Raw genomic sequence first — 17066 nt, 5'->3', positions numbered from 1 at the left:
GGGGCTGCAGAGCCCTGGAGATAGCGACACCCCCTTTTCCCGTCCTCTGAACGTTGGTGTTTGCTCCTTTTCCATTATGGGATCGGAAGTTCTACGCCGGAGCCCAGAAAGAATAAGTAAAAGTAACTCTTCTAATACGTACACTGGGAAGGCTATCCCCCAATGTAATTTTTTTCTTTTTCTTTTTTTTGCTTTTTGGGTCACACCCAGCGATGCACAGGGGTTACTCCTGGCTCTGCACTCAGGAATTACCCCTGGCGGTGCTCAGGGGACCATATGGGATGCTGGGAATCGAACCTGGGTCAGCCTGGGTCGGCCACGTGCAAGGCAAGCGCCCTACCCGCTGTGCTATTGATCCGGTCCCCGACCCCCCAATTTAAACTTAAACAGAGTCCGAAGATGCGCTGAGTCCCCCCTCCCGGTCGGGGCTGCCTGCAGAGAAGCGGGTGGGAACGCGGACATTTGTCACGTTCTGGGGCTCTGTGACGAGGCCTCAGTTTCCCCAAAGGGACTGAACAGCATCTGGGTGGGGGCAGCGAGGACACGGCCAGCTCACCCTCATCTCAGGGACCCCAGTGTGTCGCTGCAGCTGTGCAGCAGGGAGACGGGGACGGCCACGAGGGACGGGTGCCAGGAGAGAGACACCAGAGTGGCGGCCGGACAGACGGGAGACGCGGACGACACCGGCTCCGATTGTGGGCGGGACCCACTTTACCTCCCACCCCTCTGGCCCTCGGTGCACCCAGAGAGCCTGGAAACTTGTCAGAGGTTCAAGGTTGCCTCGATGGATCCCGCACAACTGCCAGTCACGGGACAGGGCGGGGCCTGCCGGTGGCTCCAGGGCTGGGTCCCAGCCCACTCTGAGTGGACCCCACGTCTCAGAGGGTCTAACCGGAAGCGGTGTGGGCCCCCCGCCCCGCCCCCAGTGCCTGCCCACTCCTGGCTGCAGCCTTTGTGCATCTTCCTGGGGCAGAGGCATCAATAATGCAGAGGCCCCGTGCTGGGAAGCAGGAACAAGCCCGGAAGTCGGGAGTGGAGACAGACACCCGCTTCGGGCTGGCGGAACAGGGGTGGGGAGGCCGGACGGGGCTGCGGGGCTGAGCGCTGGGGGCGGCCTCGCGAACAAGGGACCTAATTAGCTTGCAGAGGGCCCAGAACGGGGCTCGGGAAGGGAGAGGGACGTGTGAGGAGAATAGCAATGCGGCCCCGTGCCGCCTCTCTGCTGCATCAGACGGCGGAGCTCACGTTCGCCGGAATTAAATTAGCCGTTTCGCCCAGACGAGAATTCACTGGGAAAGGTTCTAGGGAGATGCCAAGAGACCCTGCTTCAGAATCATAATCTGCCGGCTGTGCTGGAGGGGAACAGCAGGCACGGGGGGCTCCGCCCCTGCCGGGGGCCCGAGGGAAGGGAGAGGAGAGCCTGGTTCCCTCTGCAGGCCGCTGGCCTCGCCCCGGAAGGCTCTCGGTGCCGCTGCACCATAAAAAGCCAGGATTCGTTTGTCGAGAAGAAGAGCTTTGAGGGGCTGGAGCCATAGGACTGCGGGGGAGGGCACTTGCCTTGCACTTGGCTGACCCCTGGCATCCCATAGGGTCCCCCGAGCACCGCCAGGAGTCAGCCCTGAGCGTCGCCTAGTGTGATCCCCAACCCACACCAAACACATTTCTATCTGTACCCTGTGACTTACCAAGTTCATAGTATAGTTTCAGGCGTTCGATGTCCCACCACCAGTATACCCCCAGCCACACCCCCAGCTCCCCACCCACCAGCCCAGCCTGACCACTTGCAGGCACAAGTAAATTCGTCCCAACACAAAGGCAGAGAGATCAAAGCTCCGGCCCGATCACAGGGTCTGGGAGGTCGCGGTGAGCGGCCTCTCTGTGGCCTCACTGGGGGGCTTCGTGCCATTTTCCCATCAGGTTTGCTGTGCTCCTGTGGGGCTGGCAGATGCGGCCGCGGCCTGGGAGCACCGGGTGATGGAGAGTTTGGGGGCTCAGCTGTGGAGCTGGGCCATTTGTGTCGGGGTGTCTGTGGGGCCGCACGGCCTTCAGGCAGGGATGGAACCTGGCCGGGAAACTTCCTGGTGGTCCATTTCCGTTTGGGGGCCACGCCCAGCAGTGCTCAGGGCTGACTCCTGGCTCTGCACTCAGTAACCACCGAGCACTGGTGGCACTCGAGGGCCATCTGGGATGCTCCACTCCCAGGATTATTCTGAACTTCCCTGAGCCCCGGACCCTTCGCTCTCACGCCTGGAGATCCCCCCTTCCTCGCCCGCACTTCCGGCCTCAGCAGGCCTCTCTCGCCCTCCAGTCTTTCTCAGTGCTTTATTGCCTGTGAGCCGGGCTCCCCGTCCTTCCGGAACCCCCTCTTCTCATGCCCCTCTGCTCCGGCTTACACCCCACAGCACCTCCAGGGACGGGCCACATCCGGGCCCTGCCCCCGCAGCTCCGTGTCCCCTGCGGGAACTGCCCCCCTTCTTCCTTTCACCCTGTTTTCTCCTGGGGAGCCCCGCCCGCCCGCCTCACACAGACCGTCTGCCCACCCACCTGGGCTTCTCTGGAGCTCCTGCTTCCGCCCCACCCTGTCCCCTCACTGTCACCGAGTGCCCCTTGGGATGGCCTAAGCACAGGGAGAGGATGCAGAGGTGGGCTTGGGCCTCCCGTGCCTGCACCCACCCGACGCTGACCTCCCTGCAGAGTACGCAGGTGACGTCCTGCCTTGTCCCCCAGAGGCACTGTATCCTGTTAGGAGGTGGCACTGGATGCTGTGGCCCTCGTCCCCAAGGGCAGAGGCGAGGGAGGTAGACACTCACTGCTGGGGCGCCCAGGGGCTCTAGGCAGCCCAATGAGGGCTTGTGGACGCCTGAGTCCCATCGCTGTCCTCCTTCCCAGCAGCCCCCCAGTTTCCCCGAAAGGAAGTGGCAGTTTGGGACCCTCCGGCGGGGAAGGGGAAGCTTCCTCGCCTGGAGTGACGCGGTGATTTGGCTGTAACGGCCCCCTGCTATTCCCAGGAACACATGTTTCCTACAATTAACGGGCACTTATTTTTAGTGATGCCAATCGAGCGTCAAACAGAGCAGCCGTTCTGCCGCCCGCCTTGGGACCCTCAGGGCCACGAGAAGCCCCGGGTCCGAGCCCAGCTCTTCCAGCCAGGAAGACATGGATCACCTGGGGGGTGGCGGGGGGGTGTGAGGGGGGGACGAGGCTCTTTGAGAGGGATTGGCGCCCCGTCACCCAGAAGGGTTGCTTCCGGCGTCCTGGGGGAATGTGCCGCTAATGATCCGTCCTTCCGTTCCCTTTGGGGGGACAGGCATGCGTGCACAGAGAGAATCCGAGAGGCTGGAGGGTGCCTCGGTGACTTTGTCTGGTGTGAGCGAGGGACCTAGCTGGCGGGGGGCCTCCCCACACAGCCCTGCCTTTGGGATTCCTCCTTCGCTTCCTGGAGAGTTTCCATGCCATATTCCCTCGGCAGCAGCCCTGAAATGCACCACCTCTGAAACAGCTGGTTCCTGGGGCCAGAGAGCCAGCACAGCAGGGAGGGCAGTGCCTTGCACGCAGCTGGCCTGGGTTTGATCCCCGGCATCCCATATGATCCCCTGAGTCCCACTGGGAGTGATCCCCGAGCACAGAGCCAGGAGCAAGCCCCGAGCACCACCAGATACAACCCCAAACCAACCAGCAGTGAAAGAGCTGGTACTTTCATGGCAGAATGCTCTAAACCAAGCCCAAGACAGTGGGGTGAGGAGACCCATTCGCGCCCATCCTGTATGTGGTGGATATATTTTAATTTCAACCTTCTATACTGTAATCATTCTCTATTTTCCGTCTCTAATTTGTTCTTCGCTCATGCACACGTGCTGTCAACATTGCTAGCTCACAATCCAACAGCTAATAAATTTATTCACAAGAGAGCAGGTCTGTGTAGAGCTCTCTTATTTTTGCCTTGCTATTGGAAAACAGGATTTTCCAAGTACATTCTCTTGTTCCCACCCCTGAAAAATGGGGTTACTCTATTCAATGAGATGCAAATGGGATCATCTGTTGCGGTTCCCTCTCCATATTAAATCTTCCTCACCTCCGCCATCCGCTAGAGGACGTGTCCAGCTGCTGGCATGCTAAGCGTTGACGGCCACTCGCAGCAACTGTGGCCGCCACTGCAGCTCGGAGGACCTGGCCCCAGGGCCCAGCACCGCCCTCCCCCCACCTCCCAGCCTCTCCTCGGTCTGCTAAACCAGAAAGTTGGGGTGGACGGTTAGAGAGATAAATAAATTGGACCCTGGAGAAAATCACAGTGATTTATTAGTTTCTCTTTTCAGATATTCAATTCCTCCTAAATGGATATTTCCTATTGATTTTGGCATGAAACTCTCTTTCATAAAACTCACCCATCCCTGTGCCCTCGTCCCGCTCTGACCCCCGTATCCCTCTCAGTTCTGAGCTGCACAGGACCCCCGGGGGTCCGCCACCCCCACACAGCTCCACCCAGGCTGTGCTGGACGTGTCCAGGCTGGTCCTGCCAATACTGGAGTAGTCAGTCGGCACCTTCAAGCGACCGTCATTTCGATGGTGTGAGCGTGTGTGGTGCCGTGCTGTGCAGATTCCATACTGCACCGCCCCCGGAGCCTGTTCGCCTCCACCCCATCCTGTTCCTCCCGTCCCCGATGCCCGGTCATCTCTGCCATGTCACCGGGGCCAGCGCCTGTGCCGTCATCCAACGCTGCCTCCCCGGTGCTTCGTCTCTCGAAGCCGCATGGGCGAGCCCTTCTCCCCAGCACTCACCTTACTAAACATGGTGCCCCCCAGGCCCGCAGAGGCTGCCAGTGGCCACACAATCCCACCTGCCCCTCTCACCGGGCGACCCCCAGCCGGACGTCTGCGCGGGGAGCTTGTGATGTGGGTGGGTCTGACCCACCTCTCTGGCCCCCGCAGGTCTTCTGTGACTTCCACGGACACTCGCAGAAGAAGAACGTGTTCATCTACGGCTGCAGCGCCCAGGAGACCCTGTGGCAGGCGGGCTCCCCTGTGGGCACCGGGGCCCTGGAGGAGGATGGCAGCTACCGGGTGAGTCTGGGGAGAGCCGGGACCCCTCCTCCCTCCCAGGCCCGCCTCCACACCTCATAACACTGGTTTTCCTTAACGGGCTCTTGGGTCCTTCCGGGGACAGTGACTCCATGTTCCAGCACCAGTAACGACACCCTCCCATCCTCGCAGGTGGCCGCGCCCTCCTGGTTTGTGCCACTCAGCAGCCTGTTGCTCTGAATTCTTTGCTGCAGGAGATACTGGCCTGCCAAGTGCACAGGAATCTGAGGGGGAGGGGGTCCCTGGGGGCCCGGATCTTAAGGGGTTCTCTGGGAGCCACACGCCCTCCCCTGTGGCATCGGCCTTGGTCCCTCAGAACTGCCAGGAGGGATCCCTGGGCCCAGAGCCAGGAGTAAGCCCTGAGCACCACCGGGTGTGCCCCTCTCCCCACCCCCGCCCCCTAATGTGGCTATGAAGCAAGTCTGTAATACCGAACTTGGAGCCAGAATATTCAGAGAGTTTCCACAAGCCACTAAAGAGAAGGCAGGCACTTTCAGGAAGAGGAGAAAGATGCCATCAAATCATGGGAATGTCCACGTGGCACCTCCAGCCTGACTCAGGCAGCTGCCCGAAGTGCTGACTGCTGACACCAGAGGCCCACGCTGACCCTCTGCCCTGGGGGGGGGGGTCATGCCAAGCACGTGCCAATCTCAGGCAGGAATTTTGAACTCAGGAGCAGGAAGGAGATTCTGGCTCGGAGACAGGGCTGCGGGCGGACAGGAGAGCGGCGTGCAGGGACCCTTCCTGCTGCCTCCGCTCGGGGGGCTGCACCACGGAGCAGACGCTGTTCTCACACCGGCATGGCAGCGCCTTCCACCGCAGCCCTGAGGCCTTGACCGCCGCCACGGCAAGCCGTTATTCTCCTCTTGCTTTCTAGACGGCCAGACTGAGAGCCGGGCAGCCTAAACCACCTGCTGTGTCCCACATGAGGCATGTCGAGTCTTTTGCTCACGAGCCCCTGAGGCGCGCCGCACTCTGGCTTCGTACTTAGTCCAGACATTGTCGAAGCGCCGAGGGTGGACAACGGGCTCATGCCAGAGGAGCTTCTCCTGGAGGTGGGCAGCGGGTGGGCGCCTGCTCGGGAGGGCGTGGCCTGCCCACCTCTGAGACTCGCGGCTCTGGCCTGTGCAGGAGGAGTCAGGCAAAAGTGAGCAGATGACACGAAGTGAGGCTCAGGGTTCTAGAATGTGCCCCGAGACCAGGGTCCAATGTTCATGTTGGCTTCTCCCCCCGTGGTTCAGGGGCTCCAGGACACTCCCCACTTCTCAGCCGCCGGGAGTCGCTGGGCCCACACAGGAGAGGGCAGTGCTAGATCCCCTGGGAAGCGGCTGGCCAGTGTCTCCCTCTGGGTGCCTGTGTCACCTGCCACATCTCGGGGCTGTGAGGGGTCCCCGTGCAGCCACAGGAGCGAGCGGTGCGTTTCTACACCCCCTTCTATTTGTCTGTGTACATAGGGGGTGGCGGCCCCAGGCAACGCTCAGGATCCCCGAGATGGAGCTCAGCCAGCCGGGCCTGGGGCCACACGATGTCAGGGGCCTGCACCCTGACCGCTGACCCACAGCCTGGCCCCTTCCTGGCACGTGTCCAGCTCACTGTCTGGTTTCTCAGGCTGGGCCAAGGCGGCTGCGAGGCTATCTTGGTGAACAGCCCCCGCGGTTCATCCTGCCTGTGCGTTTTCTCGCCTGTAGGTGCTGCCCCAAATCCTCGACAAGCTCGCCCCGGCCTTCACCTTGAGCAGCTGCAGCTTCCTGGTGGAGAAGTCGCGGGCGTCCACGGCCCGGGTGGTGGTGTGGCGAGAGCTGGGAGTGGTCAGGAGCTACACCATGGAGGCCAGCTACTGCGGCTGCAACCAGGGCCTCTACCAGGTAGGGGGCGACCGGACACTGGCTCTGCCTGGCACCTCTGCACGGGCCCTCACCCCTGCCTCTGCCCGAGTCTGGGGGAGGTGGGCCGGGCCAGGCCTGCCATCTAGCAGAGCTGGCCTGCTGCCTGTTCTCACAGCAGCTGCTCTGTCCTGCAGGAGACGTGTGTGTGTGTGTGTGTGTGTGTGTGTGTGTGTGTGTGTGTGTGTGCACGCGCGCGCTCATGTGTGACTGCAAAGCTGGTTCCTCAGTCATGCCCGCCCCAGACTCCCCTCCTCCAGGGCACCTTCCCACCACACGCCCTTCCTGGGAGCTGTGGAAATCATCTCAGCCTTTCACAGCAAGTGCACTGTGTCCCACCTGCCTTCCCCCCACACCCCTTTAGGCTATAGGCTGGCACCAGAGTCTGTGGCTCTGTCTTAGCCTTCGCTGTCCCGTGGCTGTGAAGAGCCCGTGGGTCTGTCTGTTCTGAGGCTGCGCAAAGTCCGTGGGTCTGTCTGTACTCCGTGTCACTCTGAGGGCTGTACCCCCTGGAGTGGGCAGCTCCCCAATGTGCTGCCTAGGGCCATGCATGAGTGTATGCCAATGGGGGTGAGGGGGTCTGGAGCTGGGGAAAGGGCTTGCGGGCATCACTCATTCCCCCACTACGTGGACGGCTCGGGCCACTGCAGGGCTATTCTCTCTGCTCCTCTCACCCCTCGCCGAGCATAAACAAAGCATGCTGGGACAGCGCCAAGGAAATGAGGCTTTAAATTTGCTCGGCCCTCAGAGAGATGAGTCCTCCGTGGCTTCCCTGCAACCCCACCAATTCCGGGTCCCCTCCAGCATTAAAGCCCATGCCGTGCTGGTCTGAGACGCGCCCCGGGCAGCCGGCAGGCACAGTCCTAGGGTCGCTGGCCAGGGGCGGGTGGGGAGCAGCCGGGGTGGGCACTCACTGCCACGGGAGTTCGGTGCCGCTGCCTTGGCTGCCAGCTTCGGTAAAGAGCCATCAGCCCTGCTTTCGAGAGTCACCGTGAGTGAGTGAGCAGATTGTGGGCCAGAATCAACCTCTGCGTCCCAGTCTTGCTGAAGAGACGGGGCTCCTGGAGGGACGTGGGCTGGGCATTAGAAGCACCCGCCCACCTGCGCTCCTCTTCCCCTCCCTTCCTCCCCCTTCCTCCCCCCCACCCCCGAGTCAGGAGCTCTGGTGAAGGTGCCGGCGAGCACCTATATGGTGGCCTGGAAGTCTGATCCTCGGGCACACAGAGTGCAGAGGGCCAGGAAGGGGGACGTGTGATCCTTGGTTCCATGGGGGCAGACGGACACCCCTGACCTTGTTTCAGATGCCATCTTGCACACCTTGGCTTTCACCAAGGGCAAATTTCTGCCTGGTCTCACCACACATGTCAGAATCGTGTGAATCCGCCACTTCATGAGCTGTGGCCAGCAGCCCCCTGTCTCCAGGCTCACGCCCCCCTCCACGGAGCACCCTGGGGGGTGGGGGGCAGGGAGGGTGCCCAGGAAAGCGCTCGGGGCTCCAGATCTCAGCTCTGGCCCTTGAGGTCTCCTGTGGTCACTGAGCGAGAAGGAGGAGGAGGGGCCAGGGGACACCTCCCCTGGCCCCCACCCAGCCTGGACCCCGGGCCCGCCCAGGCAGACACCCGATTCCCCGTCCCCAGGCCAGGCTCTATATGAAACACCCTCAGCCCGGCCGCCTCCCGCCCTGCAGAGGTGGCGAGTGAGTGAGAAGCTCCGTGGCCCGAGACGGGGGATCATTTCACACGGGAGGAGACACTCGGGACTGGGACGCCGGGAGGTGCCCCCCCACATCGGCACCTCTCCCTTTCCCTGTGGGCCGAGCAGCCCTCCCGAGGCGGCGAGTCCTCCGAGCCAGCCAGGCGCGCTCCTCCCCTCCCGCCTTCCTCACAGCAGAAACTGTTTTGCCGTGGTCTCTCTCAAGCCCACCCCATCAGCTGTCCCCAGCACACACGTGCCCTACGTGTTAGTCTCGGCGTGAGAGACCGTTTCTTAGGGTGACGTTGCTGTTGGAGCTGCACTGAAGGATGCAGTTACTGTCTTCACGGGCCTGTTAGTAACGTGCTAGTTTCCGTTGTTTTCCAGAGTGTCAGTCAGATCATTTTCTTTCTGCTTTTTAAGTTCTCTGGCTTCCCCCCCCGCCCGCCCGAGGGACTCAGGCCCCGTGGCTGCGTGGCACGCATCTGCCCACCAGTGTCCCTGATGGGCATCTAATGGGGGTATGCCACCCACTGAGACGTGGTCCTCGTAGGGGACCAGTCCAAAGAGCTAGGAGGCTGTTCTGGGGAGCAGCTGGTAGGGAGCGAGGCAAAACTGGCGGGGGCTTTCTGTTTAGGGATGTCTGATCTATGTGCACAGCTGTGGGCTAGTGATGTGGGCCCCACATTTTTGGCATTTGCACTGACAGATGCATGTGGCATGTGTCCCCCTGGGCTGTGTGGGGTTGAGGCTCTTGTGAATAACCGACCCCCCCCATCCCACCCCATGCCAGCATCTTTCCTGGCACTGCCATTGGTGAAGGGCTGGGGGACAGCCCGGGACTTGGACAAAGGATGCAGATGGTCTGAGGGCAGACTCACACCTCCCCAGCCCCTCAGTGACCCCTACTTTTCCACTCTGCCCCCATCCTTCCCATCCCCCACCTGGCTCCACTGCTGGTCAGCTTGCAGCTGTTCAGGGTGGTCTGGGTCCATCGCCTGGAAGAACCAGGTCATGTTTTCTTAGAACCACTGCCCCCCCCACTGTTCCTGCCACCCCCCCCCTCCCCAGAGTGAAGGAATTTAAATGCTCTGGAGTGTGGCTTGTACGTCAAAAGCTACCCACAGCCTCCTGCTGGCAGCTGGTCAGCCGGTGCCAGCACTGGGTGCAGATGGCAGGCCTGGGTCCTTTTTCTTTTTCTCGTTTCTCCCAACACCTGCATTCTCTGACAACCCCCTCCTGGTGGGGTTCCGGGGAGAGGAGGGGGATCCCAAAGCCTGCTTAGCTATCCAGCGTCACTTGCTCGTTTCAGGGGTGCTGGGAGGAAGGCTGGACTGTTCTCCCCTTTCCCTGCCAGCCACAGTTGGCGATTTCTCCTCTCTCGGGCGTGAGCTGACCCTCCGGCGCGTTGCTCCTTTCTTCCTGCTAGCCGGCTCCGCGGGCCGCCTTGGAGGGAGATCTCAGAGTGCACGAGCCGCCTGCCCTCGCCTCGGGCTTCACGGGGCAATGACACGGCCCCCCCAGAGCCACGCTCAGTCCCGGAACGTCTGTGGGCTCAGCACTGTGATAAGATAGTGAAGGAATTAAATACAAATCAAGAGGCAGAGATGCTAATAAGGTTGCCAGCAGGGCCCTTTCCCGGGATTACAGAAACCCTTGGAGTGGTGAATTTTAAACGCCCGCCGTGGAAAAGAATGCCACGTCTCTGCAGCTGGAGCGTCTCCGGGGCTGGGGATCAGCCGGCGAGCTCAGAGGGCCATGCAGCCCTTCAGAATCAGTCGGCTTCAAAGGACCAAGAGGAAGAAAAGCAGGTTTAGCTCTGTCTGTCTTATCCCCCCCGGGGGCGGTGTTAATGCAGTAATCCAGACACCCCCAGGAGCAGACAGAAAACCGCAGGAAAAATCAATCCCAGGCTTGGCTTCAGCGGTGCAGCCCCCTGGGAGAGGTGGCCGGGCGGGCATCTGGCCTGGGCTCTTGGGCCCCTGGCTGCAATCTTGGGGTCACGCCTCCCCTCAGACGGTGGGCTCAGGGGCTGTGGCGTGAAGCCGAGGGCTCCAACCCCACAGCCACTTTCCAGAGCCCCCACAGGGGCGTGGCGGGAGGGGCGGCCGGTCGCTCCAGAACAGGGTCTGGCCTGAGCTCAGGCCTTGTGTCCGCGTCCATGTTGGGCAGCGTCTATGTGCCAGGCACCTGCTCTCTCACCGGGGCGGCTCACGACAGACCAGATGTGGGAGGCCCCTCCTCTCTGGGGTGTCTGCACCCACCACTCCACAGACGGGCTTCTGTGGCCCCGGGGGGATGGGGCACAGCTAACCCCTGACCGCAGCCACCCTGGTTCCATGCCCAGCACCGCCTTCTCCCCAAAGTAATGCTTCTCAGACTGTCAGGGGTCTGGAATGTAAGCAACGGCCCCTGTCACCCCCTCCGGCAGATTGGCATGTGGTATCAAGGGCACCGGGAGGGCTTCCAGCCCCGCTAGTGCAGGTCAGTGAGAGGGAACTGGCTGTGAGTGATTTTGGGTGAAGGGAGAAGGTATTTGTGGGGAATGCGGTTATGGGGCCCCAACCTCCTGGCTTCCATCCTGGCTGCTTTCATGCCCTTTAAGCCTCGTTTCCGACCCTGCCCCACCCCCATCCCGGGACTGAGCTGGGCAGTGTCCACCCCTGGCGCCTTCAGGGAAGCGTCCTGAGTCCCAGACTCGGATAGCTGTGTTCAGGAAGGTTCAGGAAGGTTCTCCGCGGGGCATATGGAGGAGGGCCATCGTGATGGTTTTACGGGACGGATTGCTGGTCACACACACAGCGGAGAACTCGGGGAAGTCACACATCATGCCATTAAAATCTCACAGACGGGGCTGGAGCGATAGCACAGCAGGTAGGGAGTTTGCCTTGCACACAGCCGACCCAGGTTCGATTTCCAGCATCCCATATGGTCCCCTGAGCACTGCCAGGAGTAATTCCTGATTGCAGAGCCAGGACTAGCTTGTGTGCATCGCCGGGTGTGACCCAAAAAGCAAAACAAAACAAAACAACTCACAGAGTGCTCTCACAAACCTGGTTAGCTGCTGAGCCAGAAAACCCGCAGGGGCCAGAGCAATGGAGGAAACTCAAGCGGGAGCACAGGCCGGTGGCAAGGGAGATGGCCAGGGGTGCTCCCGCCTCTGATCGGCGCCCCTCCCCCATCTCATCCTCATCCCCTCACAGTTGCTCAAAGTGTGTCCCAGCGGCGGCTGTGTGCAGGAAGCAGGGCACAAGGCAGAAACACGGGTCCAGACCAGCTAGCGACAAAGGAGACTCCTCTCCTCGGGTCTGCACAGTGGGCTGGGGGCCGGGGAACCCTCAAGATCCCTGGCAGTGAAAGCTGAGCCTTCTGCTAGCATCCAAGAGCTGATGTGAGCCCGGGGGTCCCAACAGGTGCCCGAGACTGGGGCGTTGGCCCGTGCGAACTCCTAAGAACGGCCCTTGCAGTTTCGGATGATAAAGTCAGCTCCTGCAGCACTGCTACAAAGTTCCCAAAGTGTATCCAAGCCTGTGAATGGCACCAGATTCCTTCAGTCAAGGATGGTGAAACAAAGAGGGGGTCTGTCTGAGCGGGGAGGCAGGGCACGGCGACCAGCCAGTGCTCACGGCGACCAGCGCTCGTGGGGCATTGCTGTGCCTGTGATGCCTTAGCCACACTCTAAAGCCACACTCCAATCATTTATTCCTGTCAACACATGGCCCCAGGGAAGCAGGGCCATCGCCACAGCCCACTCGGTGCACCGGGGGAGACATGTTTCTCAGACGCTCAAAACAGTGTCTGATGCCTGCTCCACACTAACCCTCACCATCGCCCTAACTGGCAGCTTCTTCGATAAGTGTCCACTCAGCCTGCCATTGGGCAAACAGCTAGGAGACACTCACCTGTGCCCCATGTCTGACAGCCTTGTCCTTCTTAAGAACCAGGACACCCCAGAACCTTGCGCCTAGATGGTACCACCTTGCCTCTGGGGAGGACGTTTTCCACGTCCCCAAACCTGGGCAGGACAGTGAGTGTGTTTGATGGGAAGGTTTGTGCCTGCAAAGATCGCAGCAAGACATAACCCTGGGCAAAAGCATCGAGAGCAAAATGGAGACAGTTCGTTGTAAAACCCTGCACTTGGTTAAGACAAAAGAAAAAGCACTCAAGAACACGGAGGTTTATAAAAAATATTTAAGGGTTCTACTTACTGGTAATGTCGATGATTAAGATGTGAGCCCCGACTGTTAAAGATGTGAGTATGATATTAGATTGCATGAGAATTATCATAATTCTTAAGAGCAAGAAAGTCGATATTTTTCCTTTCTTCAGTTCCGCATAATCACCCGGAGAAAAATGGGTTCCATTCAGTAATAGACTCAATTTAGGGGCTCTTTGGGGGGAATGATGGAGAAGTATGGACGGTCAGTTACTAAGAGCCCTTAGAGAAAAGGGCGGTTCTCACAATGTCCCTCTCGGTGGACTGGGCACTCAGTCGGCACCAGGACTGGCCCAGGATTCCCTTCGGCTGCCTGGACCCTCAGCACGCTGACGTCAGGACAAGCCCCACCTGAGGGGCAGGTTGGAGGGGACTCTGTTGCCCCGTAACGGAGCCAGTTCTGCTCTGCGTGTGTGACATGCAGACGTAAAATATTCCCTTGGTTGACTTTAAACATAGGACATCGCTGTATCACTGTCATCCCGTTGTTCATCGATTTACTCGAGCGGGGGCCAGTAACATGTCCATATGGTAAGATGTAAAATTTGCAGTAGCAGGGATCAGAGAGCTAGTCCAGGGGCTCAAGTGCTTGATGCATGTGGCTGACACCACATACGGTCCCCTAAGCACCAACCAGGAGTCACTCCTGAGCAGAGAGCCAGGAATAGCCTCTGAGTGCTGCCCCCCCCCCCCCCCGCACCAAACAAATAAACAGATAGACACACACTGAGAAGGTTCAAAGGTGAAGGATTAGAGCCTGTGATTTGCATGTGGCAGAATTGGGTTTGCTTCCTGGCGTCACAGGGTCCCCAGCACTGGCTGGAGTGACCCCCCCCCCCCACCACACCTCCACACTGCACTGCCGGGTGTGACCCAGACACCACAGCATGAGTGAAACACTCAGCATAGCTTTAGTTGCGGGTGGGCAGCCAGTGCTGGCTGGTCATGGAGGGTCAATCAGAGGGTGAGTTTGGACTCAAGCAGAAGTAGGAACCTGGAGCCAGGCCCTCGGGTGCCAGCCGGTTCCCTGCCCTGCTCTTCTTCAGGGGAGGTGGGCGGAGGTTGAGATAGATTAACTTTCCCGAGACTCTGAAAGGTATTGATTACTGTCCGGCTGCTCTCAGAAGAAGGGAATGACTTATTTAAGGGGCAGGAAACGAGGTGGTCATCACGCTGGTGGCCGCTGGCTCCTCCTGAGCGAAGGTTCCCGCTTTGAGGGCTCACCTGCCCGAGGCCCGCGGGATCCGGCCCCAGGATGAGCTGCTGTGTTTGTTCCCTCCTGGCGAGGACATTGCGCCCCTCTGGTTGGAATCCACTCACTCCAGTGCATCCTTTGGAGCAACTCGGGCCTTGGAGGGGGCGGGCTGGGAGGCGCTGAGCTCAGATGCCCTCGGCAGCTCGGTCCCCGCCAGTAACTCCCTCCCGTCCCAGCGCCCACTCTCATCCTCCCAGCAGGCCCCTGTTCTGAGCCACTCCAGCCCCAGAGCGAAGACGACCGACCGACCACCGACCGCAGGGCCCAGGTGGGAGGAGCCAAGTGCGCAGACGCTCCCAGCCGGGCGTTGCGTCTCATCCCGAGGGTGCAGGAGATGCCGGCGGTACAGCAGGCCTGGCTCTTGTGGCAGAATAGCCCGAGCTGAAACCAAGACATGCAAAAATACCTGCTGGGTTATAGATAGGCTGTTTGAAATAGCCATCCGGGCATCCCTCAGACAGTGACACGCTTGACGTGCCCTGTTGTTGGATCTCGGCTCAAATCTCTTCTACCAGGGCATGGCTCCCAGGGCGTGGATCCCAGCCCTGGGTCCCGCCCTGGGGTGCCGGGGTGCCTGGCAAACAGCTGAGGGGCTTTGTAGCAAAATGTGGCAGAACTGAGCTGGGTGTATTGGTGGCTTCTTTCAAGGGTGAGGCAGGGACATGGCCACTGGACTGGTCCTGCTAGACCCGAGAAATGAGGGCCATGAAGATGGCTCAATGGTCAGTGCTCGCTGTATCTGGGGAAAGCTTTGGGTTTGACCCCCAATTTTCCCCGCCATGGGGCCTTCTAGAACTGCAGACATAGGCCTGCGGGGGCCCCAGTTCGAGCTCTTCAAGAAGCGCCCAGCAGTGCTCCAAGCTCTTATGCTCATTGTGCCATAGCAGTGTGGCTTCCTACGCCCCAGCACCGTTGTCCGTCAGTGTGAGACGGTTTCCTGGGGGACATGCCCGCAGTTAGAAGTGGTCCAGAAGAGACAGGAAATGGGACCCCAGAGACTGTGGGCAGGGTGGTGCTGGTCCTGCTCCCCGACCTTACCCCCCTCCCCTCCCCCCCTCCCACTCATTCATCCACACATCTGTGAGGCAGCTGGCCTGGCGCCTCCTGGCAGCAGTAGAGGGCGCCAAGGCGTGTGCTTCTGGCCAGGCAGAGGAGGGTTTTCGCGCTGCTCCCCAGATCCCCCTCATCCCCAGAAGCCTACCTGGTCACCTCTGCAGGCCCCCAGGACGGCCTGTACGGGGAGCGCTGGGTCCCCACTGCTCACTCGCCCTGGTGGAGACGCCCTGGCTCCGCCACTGAGGCACGGGGGACAGAGACGCAGATGGGGCTGAGCAGAAGCGGCCACTGGCACGCCAGCCACCTGCAGCCGAGGGCTGGGCTGGCCCAGGAGGAAGGGGTGGATCTGGCACCTTGAGGGGGGCTCAGCCCTTCCCCTCCCCCGACACCCCTTCCATCTGGCAGAGAAGGAAGCAGGGTGCACGGGGGCCAGGGTTTAATCATCTGCGTGCAAAGTGCCAGAATCGGCGAAAGCTTATCCTGGCGTGGAAGGGAGCCAGCGGGCGGGCGGACACGGCAGCTGTCTCACGGGCTTCCTCTCCCCCCACCCTGAGCCCGGAGGGACCTTTTCCCCACTGGCCTTGCCAAGAAGAGGGGGATGAGTGTGAGGTGGGGCCGATTTTCCCACCAGGCTCCTGCCAGATCCTTGCACACAGCTCCGAGGAAGACGAGGCAGCCAGGTGGGCACCGAGCCCTGGGCATGCACAGGCGCTGAGGGATGAGCAAGGCCCGCAGGCGCCACTCGGGGGCGCTGTGCACCTCCCCGGACTTCACGCCACCCGCCAGCTGTCACAGCCTCACCGACCGGGCGTTTGGACACGGGCCTGGTGCTGCGGGAGGAGAATGTTTCCGTGTAATCCAAGAATGCACCGTTTCTAGAGACGTCCGAGGACTTGTCAGCTGGTGCTCAGCTCCCAGGCACGAGCCCCCATAGCCCCGTCCGTGTCCCCAGTCTGGCCTGGTGTCACTGCTGCCTCACTCCAGCCCCTACCCCGCCCCCCCCACCACACACTGGGCTCATCTCCTCTCGCTCCTTCTCTCCCTGGGACAATCTCCATTCATCAGCGGTGCTTCTAAGTGCTGTTGAGGTGCTGGGGGGCTGTGCACAGGCTGGGGGCCCTGTAATACAGGAATGTGCCCCCACCTCTGAGCTATCCCCAGCCCCCTCCATGGCCACTTGGGCTAGCGGTCACTATGGCCCAGGAAGGGGAGGAAAATGGTTTTATGTCCCCCTTGGCAGGAAGGCTGGGCACACGGGTGTGTCCGAGAGTGAGACGCGGGTATTGACCCCCGGGGGCCCCAGGACACCGAGCCAGCATGGACCAGTGACCCCCACGTTGGATTTCTAGAGCGACTGTGGAGACTGAAGAGGGAAATGGAGGGTAGGAAAGGAAGGGAGCTGAAGTGCTTCTCTCTTCTCGCTGCGGCCGTTTCTCGTAGCGTACGGAGCATTTTCCACCGTGTCGGTGCCTGAGTGATTCTGCTGCACCAGCCAGAGAGCGTCTCGGGCCCGAGGCGGTTGTGAGAGGCCGGCAGGGGTGCTGTCGGATTCACTAGAAGCCTCATTCTTTGCGGCTTTATCTTGTGTCACAGATAAAAGAAATCATCCCTCCGTCCCAGGCAGGCTCACGGCGTCTGCTTGCTTCTGTGCGTGGGGCCCTGCGGTTGAATGATGCGCAGCAGGAGTGGCCACTCACGGGCCTCTGGGCCAGCCCACACCCTTCTTGGCACCTCGAGGAACGTGGGGGCCAGCCTGGGAAGCAAGGGCACAGCATTTGCTCGTTAACTCTGAATCTGTAGCACTGCCCAGGGTATTTCTGTCTTCTTCCTTTTCTTTACGTTTGAAACTTTATTTCCACCCCATGGTTTTAAAGTTGTCTGTAAATAC

The 17066-nt window shown here is 60.6% G+C and overlaps 1 protein-coding gene across 1 annotated transcript in view; it reads left to right on the top strand.

Annotated features, from left to right (window-relative positions):
- Positions 1–17066, top strand: part of AGBL1 (AGBL carboxypeptidase 1) — a 220691-nt gene that overhangs the window by 128950 nt on the left and 74675 nt on the right. Inside the window, exons 20-21 of the mRNA XM_055143569.1 lie at positions 4927–5058; positions 6765–6941. Coding sequence (XP_054999544.1) covers positions 4927–5058; positions 6765–6941 — 309 coding nt within the window. The remainder of the gene's footprint in view (positions 1–4926; positions 5059–6764; positions 6942–17066) is intronic.

Source organism: Sorex araneus, chromosome 6 (assembly GCF_027595985.1).
Source record: "Sorex araneus isolate mSorAra2 chromosome 6, mSorAra2.pri, whole genome shotgun sequence".
Classification (NCBI taxonomy): Eukaryota; Metazoa; Chordata; class Mammalia; order Eulipotyphla; family Soricidae; genus Sorex; species Sorex araneus.
This window is presented reverse-complemented; position numbering and strand designations above follow the sequence as displayed.